The sequence below is a fragment of the Nerophis ophidion genome, linkage group LG12 (genome assembly GCF_033978795.1).
Source record: "Nerophis ophidion isolate RoL-2023_Sa linkage group LG12, RoL_Noph_v1.0, whole genome shotgun sequence".
Lineage (NCBI taxonomy): Eukaryota > Metazoa > Chordata > Actinopteri > Syngnathiformes > Syngnathidae > Nerophis > Nerophis ophidion.
Window position 1 is genome coordinate 2,668,588 of NC_084622.1, and position 16,197 is coordinate 2,684,784.

At 41.9% G+C, this 16,197-nt stretch overlaps 1 protein-coding gene across 1 annotated transcript in view; it reads right to left on the minus strand.

Moving 5' to 3' along the window:
• LOC133562888 (mitochondrial 10-formyltetrahydrofolate dehydrogenase-like) overlaps positions 1 to 16,197 on the minus strand; it is a 101,274-nt gene that overhangs the window by 31,612 nt on the left and 53,465 nt on the right. Inside the window, exons 7-18 of the mRNA XM_061916703.1 lie at positions 15,815 to 15,949; positions 15,615 to 15,740; positions 15,418 to 15,509; positions 12,989 to 13,133; positions 10,310 to 10,429; positions 10,108 to 10,235; positions 5,263 to 5,413; positions 2,093 to 2,163; positions 1,882 to 1,987; positions 1,680 to 1,767; positions 1,502 to 1,595; positions 1,324 to 1,423 (exon numbers count right to left, since the gene is read on the minus strand). Coding sequence (XP_061772687.1) covers positions 1,324 to 1,423; positions 1,502 to 1,595; positions 1,680 to 1,767; positions 1,882 to 1,987; positions 2,093 to 2,163; positions 5,263 to 5,413; positions 10,108 to 10,235; positions 10,310 to 10,429; positions 12,989 to 13,133; positions 15,418 to 15,509; positions 15,615 to 15,740; positions 15,815 to 15,949 — 1,356 coding nt within the window. The remainder of the gene's footprint in view (positions 1 to 1,323; positions 1,424 to 1,501; positions 1,596 to 1,679; positions 1,768 to 1,881; positions 1,988 to 2,092; positions 2,164 to 5,262; positions 5,414 to 10,107; positions 10,236 to 10,309; positions 10,430 to 12,988; positions 13,134 to 15,417; positions 15,510 to 15,614; positions 15,741 to 15,814; positions 15,950 to 16,197) is intronic.

Sequence of the window (16,197 nt, forward strand, 5' to 3'; positions counted from 1 at the left end):
TCACAGTCCCAGCATAGATTGGACCACACTAAAGATGACTAATTGGAGTATGTTTTGTCATAGTCACTGTTTGCGCTCCGCTTCGTCTCCTATTAAGCCCGTCACTGTGCCTAGTCTTCAACCCCCTAATCTGTGACTGATTCCTGAAGAATATCATTCCCTTAGTGATGTCTTTTGTAAAGACCAGGCTACGTCGCTAACCCCCCACCGCCCATATGACTGTGCCATTGACCTCCTTCCAGGGTCGACGCTACCTTCTTCACGGCTGGACAATATTTCACGTCCCGAACAGCATACTATGGAAGAATATACATCTCCTCTTCATTCACCGCCGGACACATTCGTCCCTCTTCTGCTCCCGTGGCGGCTGGGTTTTTTTTTTTGTTAAGAAGAAGGATGGAGGGTTGCGACCCTGAATAGACTATCAATCCATCCATCTATCCATCCATCTTCTTCCACGATCGCGAGGGGTTCCCAGGCCAGCCGGGAGACGTAGTCTTCCCAAAGTGTCCTGGATCTTCCCCCGTGGCCTCCTAAACACCTCCCGCTGGGCATTCGGGTGGCATCCTGACCAGATGCCCGAACCACCTCATCTGGCTCCTCTCCATGTGGAGGAGCAGCGGCTTTACTTTGAGTTCCTCCCGGATGGCAGAGCTTCTCACCCTATCTCTAAGGGAGAGCCCCGCCACACGGCGGAGGAAACTCATTTGGGCCGCTTGTACCCGTGATCTTATCCTTTCGGTCATGACCCAAAGCTCATGACCATACGGGAAGATGGGAACGTAGATCGACCGGTAAATTGAGAGCTTTGCCTTCCGGCTCAGCTCCTTCTTCACCACCATTTTATATTATTTGCACAGCTATGTTATTTATTTTATGTAGAAATAATATTGTTTCTATTTTATTTATACATTGTTTGTTTTTCTATGCTATTTATGTTATATAATTATTTGCTACTTAAACAGTCTCTTTTCTGTGCTGTTAATACCCATCTTGACGAACTGGGTTAATAAAAGTGCCACTGACTGTTTATAGTACAGTTGTCATTCACTTAAATTTCAGTGAATCTCACTCAAAAATGAGTATCTCTATATGAATATTTTCACGGGAAAATATATCAAGATATACATCGAATATCGAGATATAGTTTTTCGTTCACATCGCTCAGCCCTACTTTATACTATTCTGTCTGTTTTGTCTATCTAATTGAAGGAAAGGAACCATTGATTGATTGATTGAACCGTGCAGCTCTCATTCCGATTATTATTCATTTACCAGTTCATTTTTTTACCCGTTTAATGACCAAAAAGGGGCGTCTCTTACCATGCGAACAACCTTGTCCATGTCACAGTCACTAAAGATGATGAGAGGTGACTTCCCTCCCAGTTCCAGAGAGACTTTCTTCAAGTTACTGAGTGCACAGCTTTAAGGGAATGTAAAAAAGATGAAGATCATTTGGCAGTAAAATCATGTAATGGGCAAATACTTAAACAATTCATACCTTTTCATGATTTGTTTGCCAATGGGTGTTGAACCAGTGAAGCCCAGCTTGCGCACATCTGGGTGATCAGCCATGCGCTGCCCCACCATTCCTCCTGGAGAGGAAAGCATGTTTCATTTACTAAGGTTTAAAAAGCGGTTCCTAATAAGATATTGCAGCAATAATGCTTTTGGTGTACCTGAGCCTGGTGCAATGTTGATGACTCCTTTTGGAATACCAGCTTTAACTGACAACTCAGCGAATTTTAATGCTGTTAGTGGAGTTACCTGGATATATGAGAGACATCGTATGCCTGACTTAAATATATTGACATCAAATATACTTGAGGCAATAAAAATAACAGAGGATATAATGGCAGTAAAACCTTTATGTCTAGTTACCTGCGCTGGTTTCAGAACAAGTGTGTTTCCAGCTGCAAGGCAGGCAGCACTTTTCCAAGCTAACATCATGAGGGGGTAGTTCCAAGGGATGATGATTGCACACACGCTGGCACAGAAACATACAATCACTGAATAACAATACAAAATACAAATATCAACATTCAATGTAATGTAAAATAGTAAAATATTTCTAATACTCCATAAATCTTACCCTATAGGTTCTTTTTTAGTAAAGGTGAGATTGTGGTTTGGTCTGGCTTGGTTAATGGGGATTGTCTTGCCCTGCAAATATATGAGATGTATCGTGGGCCTGACTGAAATAAATTGACACAAAAACATACATGAAGAGGCCTCGGAAGAAACACGAGACATAATGGCAGTAAATCCTGCGCTGGTTTCAGAACAAGTGTGTTTCCGGCTGCAAGGCAGGCAGCACTTTTGTGTGTTTTACTTTATTCTGATATTAAACACCTGTATTATTTTACGGTACATTGCTTCTAATCATATTCAGGTTCATGTATGAGGAAACGAGACCCTATCACCAGTCAGTTTTTTAATGTTATCACTAATACTTGACACATGACTATGGAAGGAAGCTTAAAGGTATAGTGTAGTACCGCGATACTAATGAATCATATTCGGTACTATGCTGCCTCTAAAAAGTACCGGTACCCCACCCATCGTGTTATGCAGAACTCCCTCAGGAAGAGGTGCTTTAAGGCATGGCTAGTGAGCCAGCGGCTAATGTCTGTCCTGCAGTCAGCAGTGTTGTAACTACATCAATATCACTCATTCTTGTCTCCATGGAAACAAATCAAGTACAGTTATTTCAAATATCCATCAGAGCCATGATGATGGATGAGTAAAAACTTGTCTATAGTTGACAAAGTCAACACAAGATTTCATTATGTTCGATCATTAACCGTTAGGGTGACCAACTAAACTTTAACACACTGATCACATGTGAATGAAGAGCATAATTAATCAACTGTCATACATATCACACTAAGGATGACCGTGTGAACAACGCCAACACTATCATAAACATGTGCCGTATAATGAAACTAAACAACAACGACAAAAACATGTTGGGAGAATATTTGCACCACAACACAACATAAACACTACAGAACAAATTCCCTGCAGCACCAACTCTTCTGGGATGCTACAATATAAACAAACGCCATTGGTGGCGCTACACCTAACATCCACTGTAATGATACCAAGTACAATTGCTTATCTAGTCGATACTACTATGATTACATTGATATTTTTTAGCATCGCAAAATGTTCCTTCCTTATGAAAAAAAATATATTATGTTTATAAACTCAGGAAATATGTCCCTGGACACATGTGGACTTTGAATATGACCAATGTATGATCCTGTAACCCAGGGGTGCCCATACTTTTTCTGCTGGCGAGCTACTTTTCAATTGACCAACTCGAGGGGATCTACCTCATTTATATATATCATTTATATGTATTTATTTATGAAAGAGACATTTTTGTAAACAAGTTAAATGTGTTTAATGATAATACAAGCATGTGTAACACATATAGATGTCTTTCTTTCACAAAGACAAAAATATAAGTTGGTGTATTACCTGATTCTGATGACTTGCATTGATTGGAATCAGACAGTAATGATGATAACGCCCACATTTTCAAATGGAGGAGAAAAAAAGTTGTCCTTTCTGTACAATACCACATGAAAGTGGTTGGTTTTTGGCATCTAATTCATCCAGCTTCCATACACTTTACAAGAAAAACATTGGCGGCAAATTCCGTAGCTTGCTTGATTGACATTCACGGCACCCGAGGGTCTTGTGAGATGACGCTGGCTGCTGCCAGTTCATTATTATGAAAAAATGACAGAGAGGAAGGCGAGAAACACTTTTTATTTCAACAGACTTTCGCGCCGTCCCTTCCGTCAAAACTCTAAAGGCTGACTGCACATTTCCTATCTTCACAATAAAAGCCCTGCATCATGCTGCCTGCGCTAACAAAATAAGAGTCTCGGAAAGCTGGCGTGCACAAGTGATGTGCACGCCAGCTTTCTGAGGGATCGCTTGTGCACGCCAGTTTTCTGAGACCCTGTATTTAGTTAGCGCAGGCAGCATGAAGCAGGGCTTTTATTGTGAAGATAGGAAATGTGCAGTCGGCCTTTAGAGTTTTGACGGAAGGTACGGCGTGAGAGTCTGTTGAAATAAAAAGTGTTTCTCGCCTTCCTCTCGGTCATATTTTCATAATAATGATCTTGCAGCAGCCAGCGTCATCTCACAAGACCCTCCGGTACCGTGAATGTCATTTAAGTGACGTCTTGGTGAAGATTGATGATCACTAATTTTTAGGTCTATTTTTTTTAAAAGCCTGGCAGGAGATCGACTGACACACACCCCGCGGTCGACTGGTAGCTCGCGATCGACGTAATGGGCACCCCTGTTGTAACTACTTGGTATCGGATTGATACCCAAATTGGTGGTATTATCCAAAACTAATGTAAAGTATCAAACAACAGAAGAATAAGTGATTTTTACGTTTTAACAGAAGTGTAGATAGAACATGTTAAAAGAGAAAGTAAGCAGATATTAACAGCAAATGAACAAGTAGATTAATCATTCAATTTGTACCACTTGTCCTTAATAATTTTGACCAAATAATAGACACAATATGTTACTGCATATGACAGCACCGAAATTAGGAGCCTTTGTTTGTTTACTTACTATTAAATGACATGTTGTCTTGTATATTCACTGTTTTATTAAGGACACACTTGCAATAAGAAACATATGTTTAATGTACTGTAAGATTTTTTGTAAAAATATAGCCAATAATGACATTTTGGTGGTCTCCTTTATTCTAGAAAAGTACTGAAAAGAACCGAAATATTTTGGTACCGGTCCCATATTATTGGTATCAGGACACCACTAATGCACAGTTGTGTTAGCATCATGCTCTATGGCTGTTTTACTGTCAGTGGTACTCGTGCATGGCAAACAGTGGATACAATTTGAAGAAGGAGGGTTATGCCCACCTTTTTCAAATGTATGTAAAATCAAAAGCTATGTCTGAATTACAATAGGATACCCCTATCAGGACAGGGGTCCCAAACATATATCCAAACAGGTGTTGGAATTGATAAAGCAGGCTAACATTAAGCTCCTGCAATGGACTTCTCCAAGCCACACCCCAAATATTATTGGATTATGCTTCAATGCAGCTGTACCCAGAAAACAACCAATTTAAATAAACTACCAATTCCACAAAGAAGAGTGTTTGAATATCAAGTCAGAGGTAAAACATAAAAAGGGACATTTAACATTTGAGATGTCACACGAAAACAAACTGAAAAAAAAACCCCTTTACAAACAAAACTCTACCTGGATTTTGTCACACCAGCCAGCAAAGTAGCGAAATGTCTGAATAGACATGCCAACATGAGTCTTCAAGGCCAGTGTGTACACAGCTCCTGAGTCCATTGCCTCAATCGTTGCCAGTTCCTCCTGGTGTTGCTCCATCAGATCTGCAAGCCTTCATTGCAAGTGAGGAAGCATAGTATTAAACTTTTGAGATGGTATTGATAGTATTGAACCTTTAAGAGATGCTACTTAGTAGAAGCATATAAGTCCCATCCTAAAACCCATCTGTATACTGTAGCCTTTAAAATAGGGGCGCTCACACTTTTTCTGCAGGCGAGCTACTTTTCAATTGACCAAGTCGAGGAGCTCTACCTCATTCCTATTTATAATTTATATTTATTTATTTATGAAAGAGACATTTTTGTTGACAAGTTAATGGTGTTTAATGATAATACAAGCATGTTTAACACACATAGATTCCTTTCTTTCATGAAGACAAGAATATAAGTTGGTGTATTACCTGATTCTGATGACTTGCATTGATTGGAATTAGACAGTGGTGCTGATAACGTCCGCATTTTCAAATGGAGGAAAAAAAAGTCCTCCTTTCTGTCCAATACCACAAGAAATTGGTTGGATTTGGCATCTCATTTGTCCAACTTGCATACTCCTTTTTAAACACTTTGTTATGAGAGTAGCATATGTGTGTGGCCCTTTAATGTCTGGCAGCAGGTGAGTGACGTCAGTGAGTGTGCGGGTGGGCAAGCAAGTGAGAAAGCGGTCGCTGAGGGTGGGGGAGAAATACATTGGCATCAAATTCCGTAGCTTGCTAGCTTTCTGAGACTCTTATTTTGTTAGCACAGGCAGGATGAAACAGGTCTTTTATGGTGAAGACAGGAACTGTGCAGTCGGTCTTTAGAGTTTTGACAGTAGATACGGAGTCTCTAGAAATAAAATGTGTTTCTCTGCTAGTGATTTTTTTCTTAAATATGAGCTCGCAGCAGCCAGCGTCATCTCACAAGATCCTCGGGTGCCGAGAATGTCAAACAACTGACGAAAGTGAAGTCTTGGTATGATTGATGATTGCTCATTTTTATGTTTATTTTTTAATGCCTGGCTTGAGATCGACTGACACACCCTCCGAGATCGACCAGTCGATCGCGATCGACGTAATGCCCACCCCTGCTTTAAATAGACCATTTTTAAGACCAGTTAATCTGCTGTCTTTCTTTACTGCTCTGCCCCCCTCTCCTGCGTGGATAGGTTATCAGGTGACCACGGAGGAGGCGAAAGCTAGTCCAAGTCGGGACCTGGGGGGGACCACTCCTCTGTGCATCAGGTCTGCACCACTGGGGTTCCCGATATGACTTTTTCATTTCTGATATCAACCCAATATTGAAGTTAAGTGTTGGCTGACACCGATTTTAAAACCAATATGGCAGAAGGGTGGAACAGGGGTTAGTGCATGTGCCTCACAATACAAAGGTCCTGAGTAGTCCTGGGTTCAATCCCGGGCTCGGGATCTTCCTGTGTGGAGTTTGCATGTTCTCCCCGTGACTGCGTGGGTTCCCTCAGGGTACTCCGACCTGGGGATAGGTTGATTGGCAACACTATATTGGCCCTAGTGTGTGAATGTGAGTTTGAATGCTGTCTGTCTATCTGTGCTGGCCCTGCGATGAGGTAGCGACTTGTCTAGAGTGTACCCAGCCTTCCGCCCGAATGCACCACCCGCGACCCCAAAAGGGACAAGCGGTAGAAAATGGATGGATGGATGATAGCAACAGGAATCATAGTACATACTTTTAATATTTTGTATGAATGGTAGAAAAGGTTTGATCAAGTTCCATCCATCCATCCATCATCTTCCGCTTATCCGAGGTCGGGTCGCGGGGGCAACAGCCTAAGCAGGGAAGCCCAGACTTCCCTCTCCCCAGCCACTTCGTCTAGCTCTTCCCGGGGGATCCCGAGGCGTTCCCAGGCCAGCCGGGAGACATAGTCTTCCCAACGTGTCCTGGGTCTTCCCCGTGGCCTCCTACCAGCTGGACGTGCCCTAAACACCTCCCTAGGGAGGCGTTCGGGTGGCATCCTGACCAGATGCCCGAACCACCTCATCTGGCTCGTCTCGATGTGGAGGAGCAGCGGCTTTACTTTGAGTTCCTCCCGGATGGCAGAGCTTCTCACCCTATCTCTAAGGGAGAGACCCGCCACACGGCGGAGGAAACTCATTTGGGCCGCTTGTACCCGTGATCTTATCCTTTCGGTCATGACCCAAAGCTCATGACCATAGGTGAGGATGGGAACGTAGATCGACCGGTAAATTGAGAGCTTTGCCTTCCGGCTCAGCTCCTTCTTCACCACAACGGATCGGTACAACGTCCGCATTACTGAAGACGCCGCACCGATCCGCCTGTCGATTTCACGATCCACTCTTCCCCCACTCGTGAACAAGACTCCTAGGTACTTGAACTCCTCCACTTGGGGCAGGGTCTCCTCCCCAACCCGGAGATGGCACTCCACCCTTTTCCGGATTGGAGAGCAATATTCTAATATTAATATGGGCTCTGGACACCCTTATTATTCAACGTTGCTAAATTCGCAATTTTTTTAAATTACTGTAATTTCCGGACCATAGGGCGCACCGGATTATAAGGCGCACTGCGAATGACTGGTTCTAGTCAGGTCTATTTTCATACAAAAGGCGCATCAGATTATATTGAAAACACTATCTTGTGGTCTACATAACATGTAATGGTGGTTCTTTGTTGTAGCGGTGTAGCGTGCAAGGACCGGAAGGGAAAAAGTGTCAAGAGATGGAGCTAACTCTTTTAATGGCCTTCGGGTTTTACTTGAATCAATTGCGGAGCAGTTTTCCTCATCCGTGGCTCACTTGTGCAACAACATCGTAAATGTGTCCCGAAAAAACTGTCCAACCGGTACTCTCTAATAACTAAAGTTCCTTTGGTGAATTATGTAAACTTACTACACCAGTATGTTTTAGCACTTTCATGGCGAGTTTAGTGATTGTTATAAGTAAGAACTTTACACTACTTTATATTAGAAATGGCAACAGCGGAGGATGAATGTCCCATAACAAGAAGATAGAGAAAGAGAAAAAAGCTTATCGACTACGGCATTGGTACGAACTACAATGGTGGACACGCGCAAATTACAAGACTTATGCAGATCCCAAATATAGATCAGCAGGTACCAGAAGGTAAGAAAGTTGCTTGTGGATAAAATTGCGAAACAAAAAGCCAGATAATATATCTTACCCTTTACACACACCATAATAATACTGGTATGTTGAAGCTCAGTGCAATCCATCAAGCGGTGCCGCTTCATAGCTTACCAAAGTCGTAGTAAAACATTTTGATAGATTTTTGAGCGCTGTGTGTAATGTTCAATATTTTCAATGGAACATATACAATTTTGGTGTTGTTTACTTGAGTCATATTGCCATCATAGTGCAGTCTGCACGTATCTCTTATGTGTGACTGCCATCATATTACAGTCTGCATGTATCTCTTATGTGTGACTGCCATCATATTACAGTCTGCATGTATCTCTTATGTGTGACTGCCATCTACTGGTCACAGTTATCATTTCACCATGTACCAAATAAAATAGCTTCGAGGTCGGTAAGCACAACCAAAATGATTCCGTACATTGGGCGCACCGGGTTATAAGGCGCGCTGTCGAGTTTTGAGAAAATAAAATGATTTTAAGTGCGCCTTGTAGTCGGAAAAATGCGGTATACATTTTACACATAGTACTTTCAAAACGATTGTATACAGCAGGGGTGGGCATTACGTCGATCGTGATCGACTGGTCGATCTCGGAGGGTGTGTCAGTCGATCTCAAGCCAGGCATTAAAAAATAGACATAAAAATGAGCAATCATCAATCATACCAAGACTTCACTTTCGTCAGTTGTTTGACATTCTCGGCACCCGAGGATCTTGTGAGATGACGCTGGCTGCTGCGAGCTCATATTTAAGAAAAAAATCACTAGCAGAGAAACACATTTTATTTCTAGAGACTCCGTACCTACTGTCAAAACTCTAAAGACCGACTGCACAGTTCCTGTCTTCACCATAAAAGACCTGTTTCATCCTGCCTGTGCTAACAAAATAAGAGTCTCAGAAAGCTAGCAAGCTACGGAGTTTGAGGCCAATGTATTTCTCCCCCGCCCTCAGCGACCGCTTTCTCACTTGCTTGCCCACCCGCACACTCACTGACGTCACTCACCTGCTACCAGACATTAAAGGGCCACACACATATGCTACTCTCATAACAAAGTGTTTAAAAACGAGTATGCAAGTTGGACAAATGAGATGCCAAATCCAACCACTTTCATGTGGTATTGGACAGAAAGGAGGACTTTTTTTTCCCTCCATTTGAAAATGCGGACGTTATCAGCACCACTGTCTAATTCCAATCAATGCAAGTCATCAGAATCAGGTAATACACAAACTTATATTCTTGTCTTCATGAAAGAAAGGAATCTATGTGTGTTAAACATGCTTGTATTATCATTAAACACCATTAACTTGTTAACAAACATGTCTCTTTCATAGATAAATAAACATAAATGATATATATAAATGAAGTAGATCTCCTCGACTTGGTCAATTGAAAAGTAGCTCGCCTGCAGAAAAAGTGTGAGCGCCCCTTGTATACAGTATGAAAATAAAAATTGTGCCTCCTTTATTTTTGTGTAGTACTGTAGAAAGCTGTAACATATGCACATGAAGTTGTAACGGGGAAAAGGGAATTCAAATAAAGCATGATAAATAGCGTGTAGGGTAAAATATAGAGGTAAAGAGTGAAAAGCAACCAAATGACATAGTCCTGTTTGGCAACTTACTTATAGAGTAGGTTTCCTCTGTCTCTTGGGTTCATCTTTCCCCAGGGCCCGTCAACAAAAGCTTGTTTAGCAGCAGCCACTGCACGATCAACATCCCCCACTGAAGCATAAGACACCTTACAGATAACCTGAAAAAAAAAGGTGTAAGACACAAAAATTATGACCAGCTTTGTTGTTGATATAACGTCATGACATATCTTACCGATCCATTAGTTGGATTAATGGTATCGTAGGTCTTGCCATTCTCTGCATCCACAAAACAGCCATCGATGAAACACTGGTAGGGCATTTTCACTGTCATGTTGTTCACTTCTCGGATGGCCTGGTAGTGTACAGCACATCACAAACTGTCAAACACAAGCTCGTTTGGACAAAGTGGAACTGACTATTGTAAGCGTGAACATACAGAGAGCACATTTTGAGCAGCAAGAAAGTACGGACAAATTGTACCGTGTCAAAATTGCGCGCATAAAAAACGCAGACTGTTATCATAGAAACTGTTTCCCAGATTGGAGTGTTTTTTTATACCCGCTGACTTTGGCTCTGTTTTGATACCATGTATTTGCACTTTTTTGTAGCAGCAGCAACATACAATAAATAGCATTTTGAAATAAAAAAGTCGCATTCAATGATCAAAGCAAGCAGGGGGAAACTGTCATGGTCGCGCAAAATTGTTTATGGTGCGGCCCCAAAATGCAGATATGGTAGGCTAAGTGCAGCTAAGATGGTATATAAATTAGGACTAGGCATGCCAAAAATAAAAGGCACCGTGAACATTAATCACAATAGACTAACGAACCAGTGGTGCACGAGAGTGACGGATTGATTGATTGATTGATTGATTGATACTTTTATTAGTAGATTGCACAGTACAGTACATATTCCGTACAATTGACCACTAAATGGTAACACCCCAATAAGTTTTTCAACTTGTTTAAGTCGGGGTCCACGTTAATCAATTCATGGTAGATAAACCCTCCTGATTAGTGTTTAGATGCAGGTGAGTCCCCAGATCACTAATCTATAAGTTACCGCCAACGATGAAATGATCCATTTTATTAGCTACGGTAGTAGCATATAGCATTTAGCATTCCATGACCCACAATGCACTTCTGCCATGAGCCTCCCCTGCCAAATTCTTATTGGTTGACGTGTTTGTGACGATTGCTGACATTTTCTTCGTCTCTTCCGCGAATGAGATAAATAATATTATTTGATATTTACGGTAATGTGTTAATAATTTCACACATAAGTCGCTCCGGAGTATATGTCGCACTATGAAAAAAATTGCGATTTATAGTCTGAAAAATACAGTATATCTGTCAGTAGAGTCCATATGGTAGCTCTAAAAACGACAACAAAGATGGCGGGAAGAAGACCAGGTAAATAAGACCGCCCACAAAACAAAGCATCCTGAAGAGAATAGAATGGACTTTATTGTCATTATATTTGTATATAATGAGGGCGGCATGGCTCGGTTGGTGGAGCGGCCGTGTCGGCGGCTTGGGGGTTGCGGGTTCGGTTCCCGCTTGTGCCGTCCTGGTTGCTGCTGTCGTGTCCTTGGGCGGGACGCTTTACCCGCCTGCTCCCGGTGCCGCCCGCACTGGTTTGGTTGTGGCTTGGATATTGGGTGTCGCTATGTGGGGCGCTTTGGGTCACTTGAGAGGAGCGCTATATAAATGTAATTCACTATATAACATGATTCAGGACTGCAACTTAAGGTGCGGTAGTGGAAAGAAATATGCAATAAAAATAAATTACACAAGAAAATGGTCAGAAAGCAGCTTTAAAACGGTCTGTAATACATAATATTTGCAACATGTTGAGCAAAGGACCACAATTACATGGTATGTAGACAAGTTTTCTTTCTTAACCATTGACACATCTGAGGTCCTCTCCAAGGTTTCTCATAGTCAGCATTGTCACTGGCGTCCCACTGGATGTGAATTCTCCCTGCCCACTGGGTGTGAGTTTTCCTTGCCCTTTTCTGGGTTCTTCCGAGGATGTCGTAGTCGGAATGATTTGTGCAGTCCTTTGAGACATTTGTGATTTGGGGCTATATAAATAAACATTGATTGATTGATTGATAATCAAGAGCAAGTGTGGAAGTCACTGTTAAACATAACCACAACAGGAAGTGGAAAAAAGTAAGATTGCTAGCCAGAATGAAAAACAATACAAAAATCTAAAAACCGTCACACAGGTCATGACATGAACAACGATAAGCATGTTGGGCAATAAAATAAATGGGTCATGATTCAGGTGCATTGTTCAGTTTTGGCTTATTTTTTGTGCCCTTTGTTTGTCCCGTGTTTTCTTTTTCAAGTGTACTTGTACTCCCAACATTCCATCCCTGCAAATTCCATTAAGAAATGTTGTTCAAGTGGAAAAATAACAACAGTAAATATCTAAGCTACATTTCTGACAGCCGTATTTTGTTAGTGCAGTCCGACAGGATGTAGCGCACAGCAATTTTATTGTGGGGACCGGAAAAGTGTGCTGTAGCCACCCGCACCGTGTACGAGGGTCAATACAAGGAGCTCCGAAGTTGCGGCTGCCATCTTTTCTTCGTACTGAGCTTACACCACCATCAGAAGCCATTTTACAAGACCCTTGGTCACAAATATATTAAATACCTGATGTTTACGTTGCACCATGACTAGTTGTGGGTTGAGCACCTAATAGTGGTATGGCCACTGTTTTCTTTAGAATGCTAGTGAGATTATTTTGTTAACGAACCCTTCAAAATTTCAAAGACATCAATCATTTCTCAAGTAAAGGTCCTGATCCATAGAAGACTTGACATCTGTATTTGGACCGGGATTTCGTAGATCAACCATATCCAGTAAAACGGCAAGATTATGTTGTGTTGCAGACTTACATAGTCAATGACCAGATCATTCTTTTCTTCTTCACCTCTCAGCTTACGAACGAGCATCTGAACAAAGTCCTGGAAGGTGGTAGCCATGTACACATCCTCATTTTGAAGGAGTACACCAGACCGCTGCTTAACTTCCTCCACCAACCTAAGTTGATAAGCTACTGATTAGTAGCAGTTCACAAGTTACGTCATGCTTCATTAATATCATGCACACATGGAGCAGTTCTAGAACCATATGTTCTAATCCAGACAAAAAAGAGCAGCAGTATTTCTTTCAGTACGGTGGTAGTGTGATGTCATTTGTGATGAAATAGGCAAATAAAAAGGCTAACAACATATTTATGAACAAACCTTTGTGGTCAAATTCCTTATTTGTATCAACATTTACTTAAATGTTAATAGTCTGCATTTATATAAACTTTACTATACTGGAATGATGCCATCCGAACGCCTCCCTAGGGAGGTGTTTAGGGCACGTCCAACCGGTAGGAGGCCACGGGGAAGACCCAGGACACGTTGGGAAGACTATGTCTCCCGGCTGGCCTGGGAACGCCTCGGGATCCCCCGGGAAGAGCTAGACTAAGTGGCTGGGGAGAGGGAAGTCTGGGTTTCCCTGCTTAGGCTGTTGCCCCCGCGACCCGACCTCGGATAAGCGGAAGAAGATGGATGGATGGATGGATGGATGGATGGAATGATTCCCAAAGCGCTTTACATTATACATCACATTCCCCCATTCACACACACATTCAGAAAAGGAGGGCGGAAGCTAACACAACACGGATTCAGATAGTATCAGTTTTGTTGTGGCAATTCTCAAAACAGATCTTTGCCTAATATTTGGCAGACCGGATTAAAAAGACCAACCGGCCTGATGTGGTTTGCCCATCCCTGGTCTAGGGGAAACCCTGCTTTGTACGTGTAAATATAGTAATATGCAACTATAATTATTTGACACCTGTTTTTAGACTGCAATTTTGTTCAATTAAGGACACTTAATATGTACAGTAGTTCTCGCTTGTGTGCTTAGACGCTGAGATCATTATCCATGCGTTTGTTACGTCTCGCCTCGACTACTGTAACGTATTATTTTTGGGTCTCCCCATGTCTAGCATTAAAAGATTACAGTTGGTACAAAATGCGGCTGCTAGACTTTTGACAAGAACAAGAAAGTTTGATCACATTACGCCTGTACTGTATATACCTTTATATACATATATACATACATATATACCTATACTGTATATACCTTTATATACATATATACATAAATATATACCTATACTGGCTCACCTGCACTGGCTTCCTGTGCACTTAAGATGTGACTTTAAGGTTTTACTACTTACGTATAAAATACTACACGGTCTAGCTCCATCTTATCTTGCCGATTGTATTGTACCATATGTCCCGGCAAGAAATCTGCGTTCAAAGGACTCCGGCTTATTAGTGATTCCCAAAGCCCAAAAAAAGTCTGCGGGCTATAGAGCATTTTCCGTTCGGGCTCCAGTACTCTGGAATACCCTCCCGGTAACAGTTCGCGATGCCACCTCAGTAGAAGCATTTAAGTCTCACCTTAAAACTCATTTGTATACTCTAGCCTTTAAATAGACTCCCTTTTTAGACCAGTTGATCTGCCGTTTCTTTTCTTTTTCTTCTATGTCCCACTCTCCCGTGTGGAGGGGGTCCGGTCCGATCCGGTGGCCATGTACTGCTCGCCTGTGTATCGGCTGGGGACATCTCTGCGCTGCTGGTCCGCCTACGCTTGGGATGGTTTCCTGCTGGCTCCGCTGTGAACGGGACTCTCGCTGCTGTGTCTTGGATCCGCTTTGGACTGGACTCTCGCGTCTGTGTTGTATCCATTGTGGATTGAACTTTCACAGTATCATGTTAGATCCGCTCGACATCCATTGCTTTCCTCCTCTCTAAGGTTCTCATAGTCATCATTGTCACTGACGTTAAGGCCTACCGAGGATGTCGTGGTGGTTTGTGCAGCCCTTTGAGACACTAGTGATTTAGGGCTATATAAGTACACATTGATTGATTGATTGATTGATTAGTTGTTGTGTAGCTGCTAGCTCCTACAGCGTACAGTATAGAATACAAGGTTTACCTTTTGTAAATGACTTGACTTAAATACAAGAAAAGACCAACATTCGGTGCTTACTGGAGGATATTCAGATGTTAACTTGCTGTCCAACTTTGCACAAGTAAACACACTGCAGGACTGCTTGTTTCAGAAATGATACCACAGATTTTAGATATAAGCCGGTATCATTCGATATACTAATATCAAACTGGTACCCCTAATAGGCAGGGTTTGCTGTACCATATTGTCAGGTAAAATATTCTTCAAATACATCATCCCCATGCACAAATCTGTTCAATCCATAGATATAACGTGCCTTCACCCTTGGTGTGTGGTTAAAACTTACCTGACCACATCCATAGAAGCAGCTCCAGACTTGAAAAAGTCAGTGTTGTCCTCAATGACTGAAACGTTACTAAGGATGCCCTTCCAGATGTTCTGCGATGAAAAAGAAGGACCAATAATGCTGAGGCGTTGAGACAAAAATAAGGTGTGATGATGGAAAAAAAAAAATGCCTCTTTTGCAATAAATAAATAACTTGCCTTAATCTCCTCCACAATGTTTTTTTCGCTGTCTGTTAATTCCACACGCTGAGTTTCACCGGTAGAAAAGTAATTTGACGCGGCGATCATTTTTCCATCTTCAAACTGCAAATTCTTCACCAGGACCTGGAAACGAACACCGAATCATTCATTAATAACAGCATCTGACTATTCCGTACAATAAAGTACATGCTACTCACTGCTTTTCCATCACTTCCATGTAGAACAAGCCCATTCTTTGACACTAAGCTTGGCTTTGATGCTCCCTCCATTTCCAGCGGCTGACCCGGTGGTATTGATCCTTGCAACATTGATGAACCATACAGCGTAACTGACTGGGTGCAGATAGAAAAATGTTAAAAATCAACAGTCAACTGTAGTCATAGTTAGGGATGCACAGGTGAAACTCCAAAAATATGAATACTGTACAAAAATCCATTGTCAGCAATTAAACCTAAATTGTGAAACTGATATGTAATACAAACTCATCACATACAAAGCGAGATATGTCAAGCCTTTAGATTTGATCAAAATTGACTAATGATCTATTGCTAACGATGGACTCTGATGCGTCATCTATGTT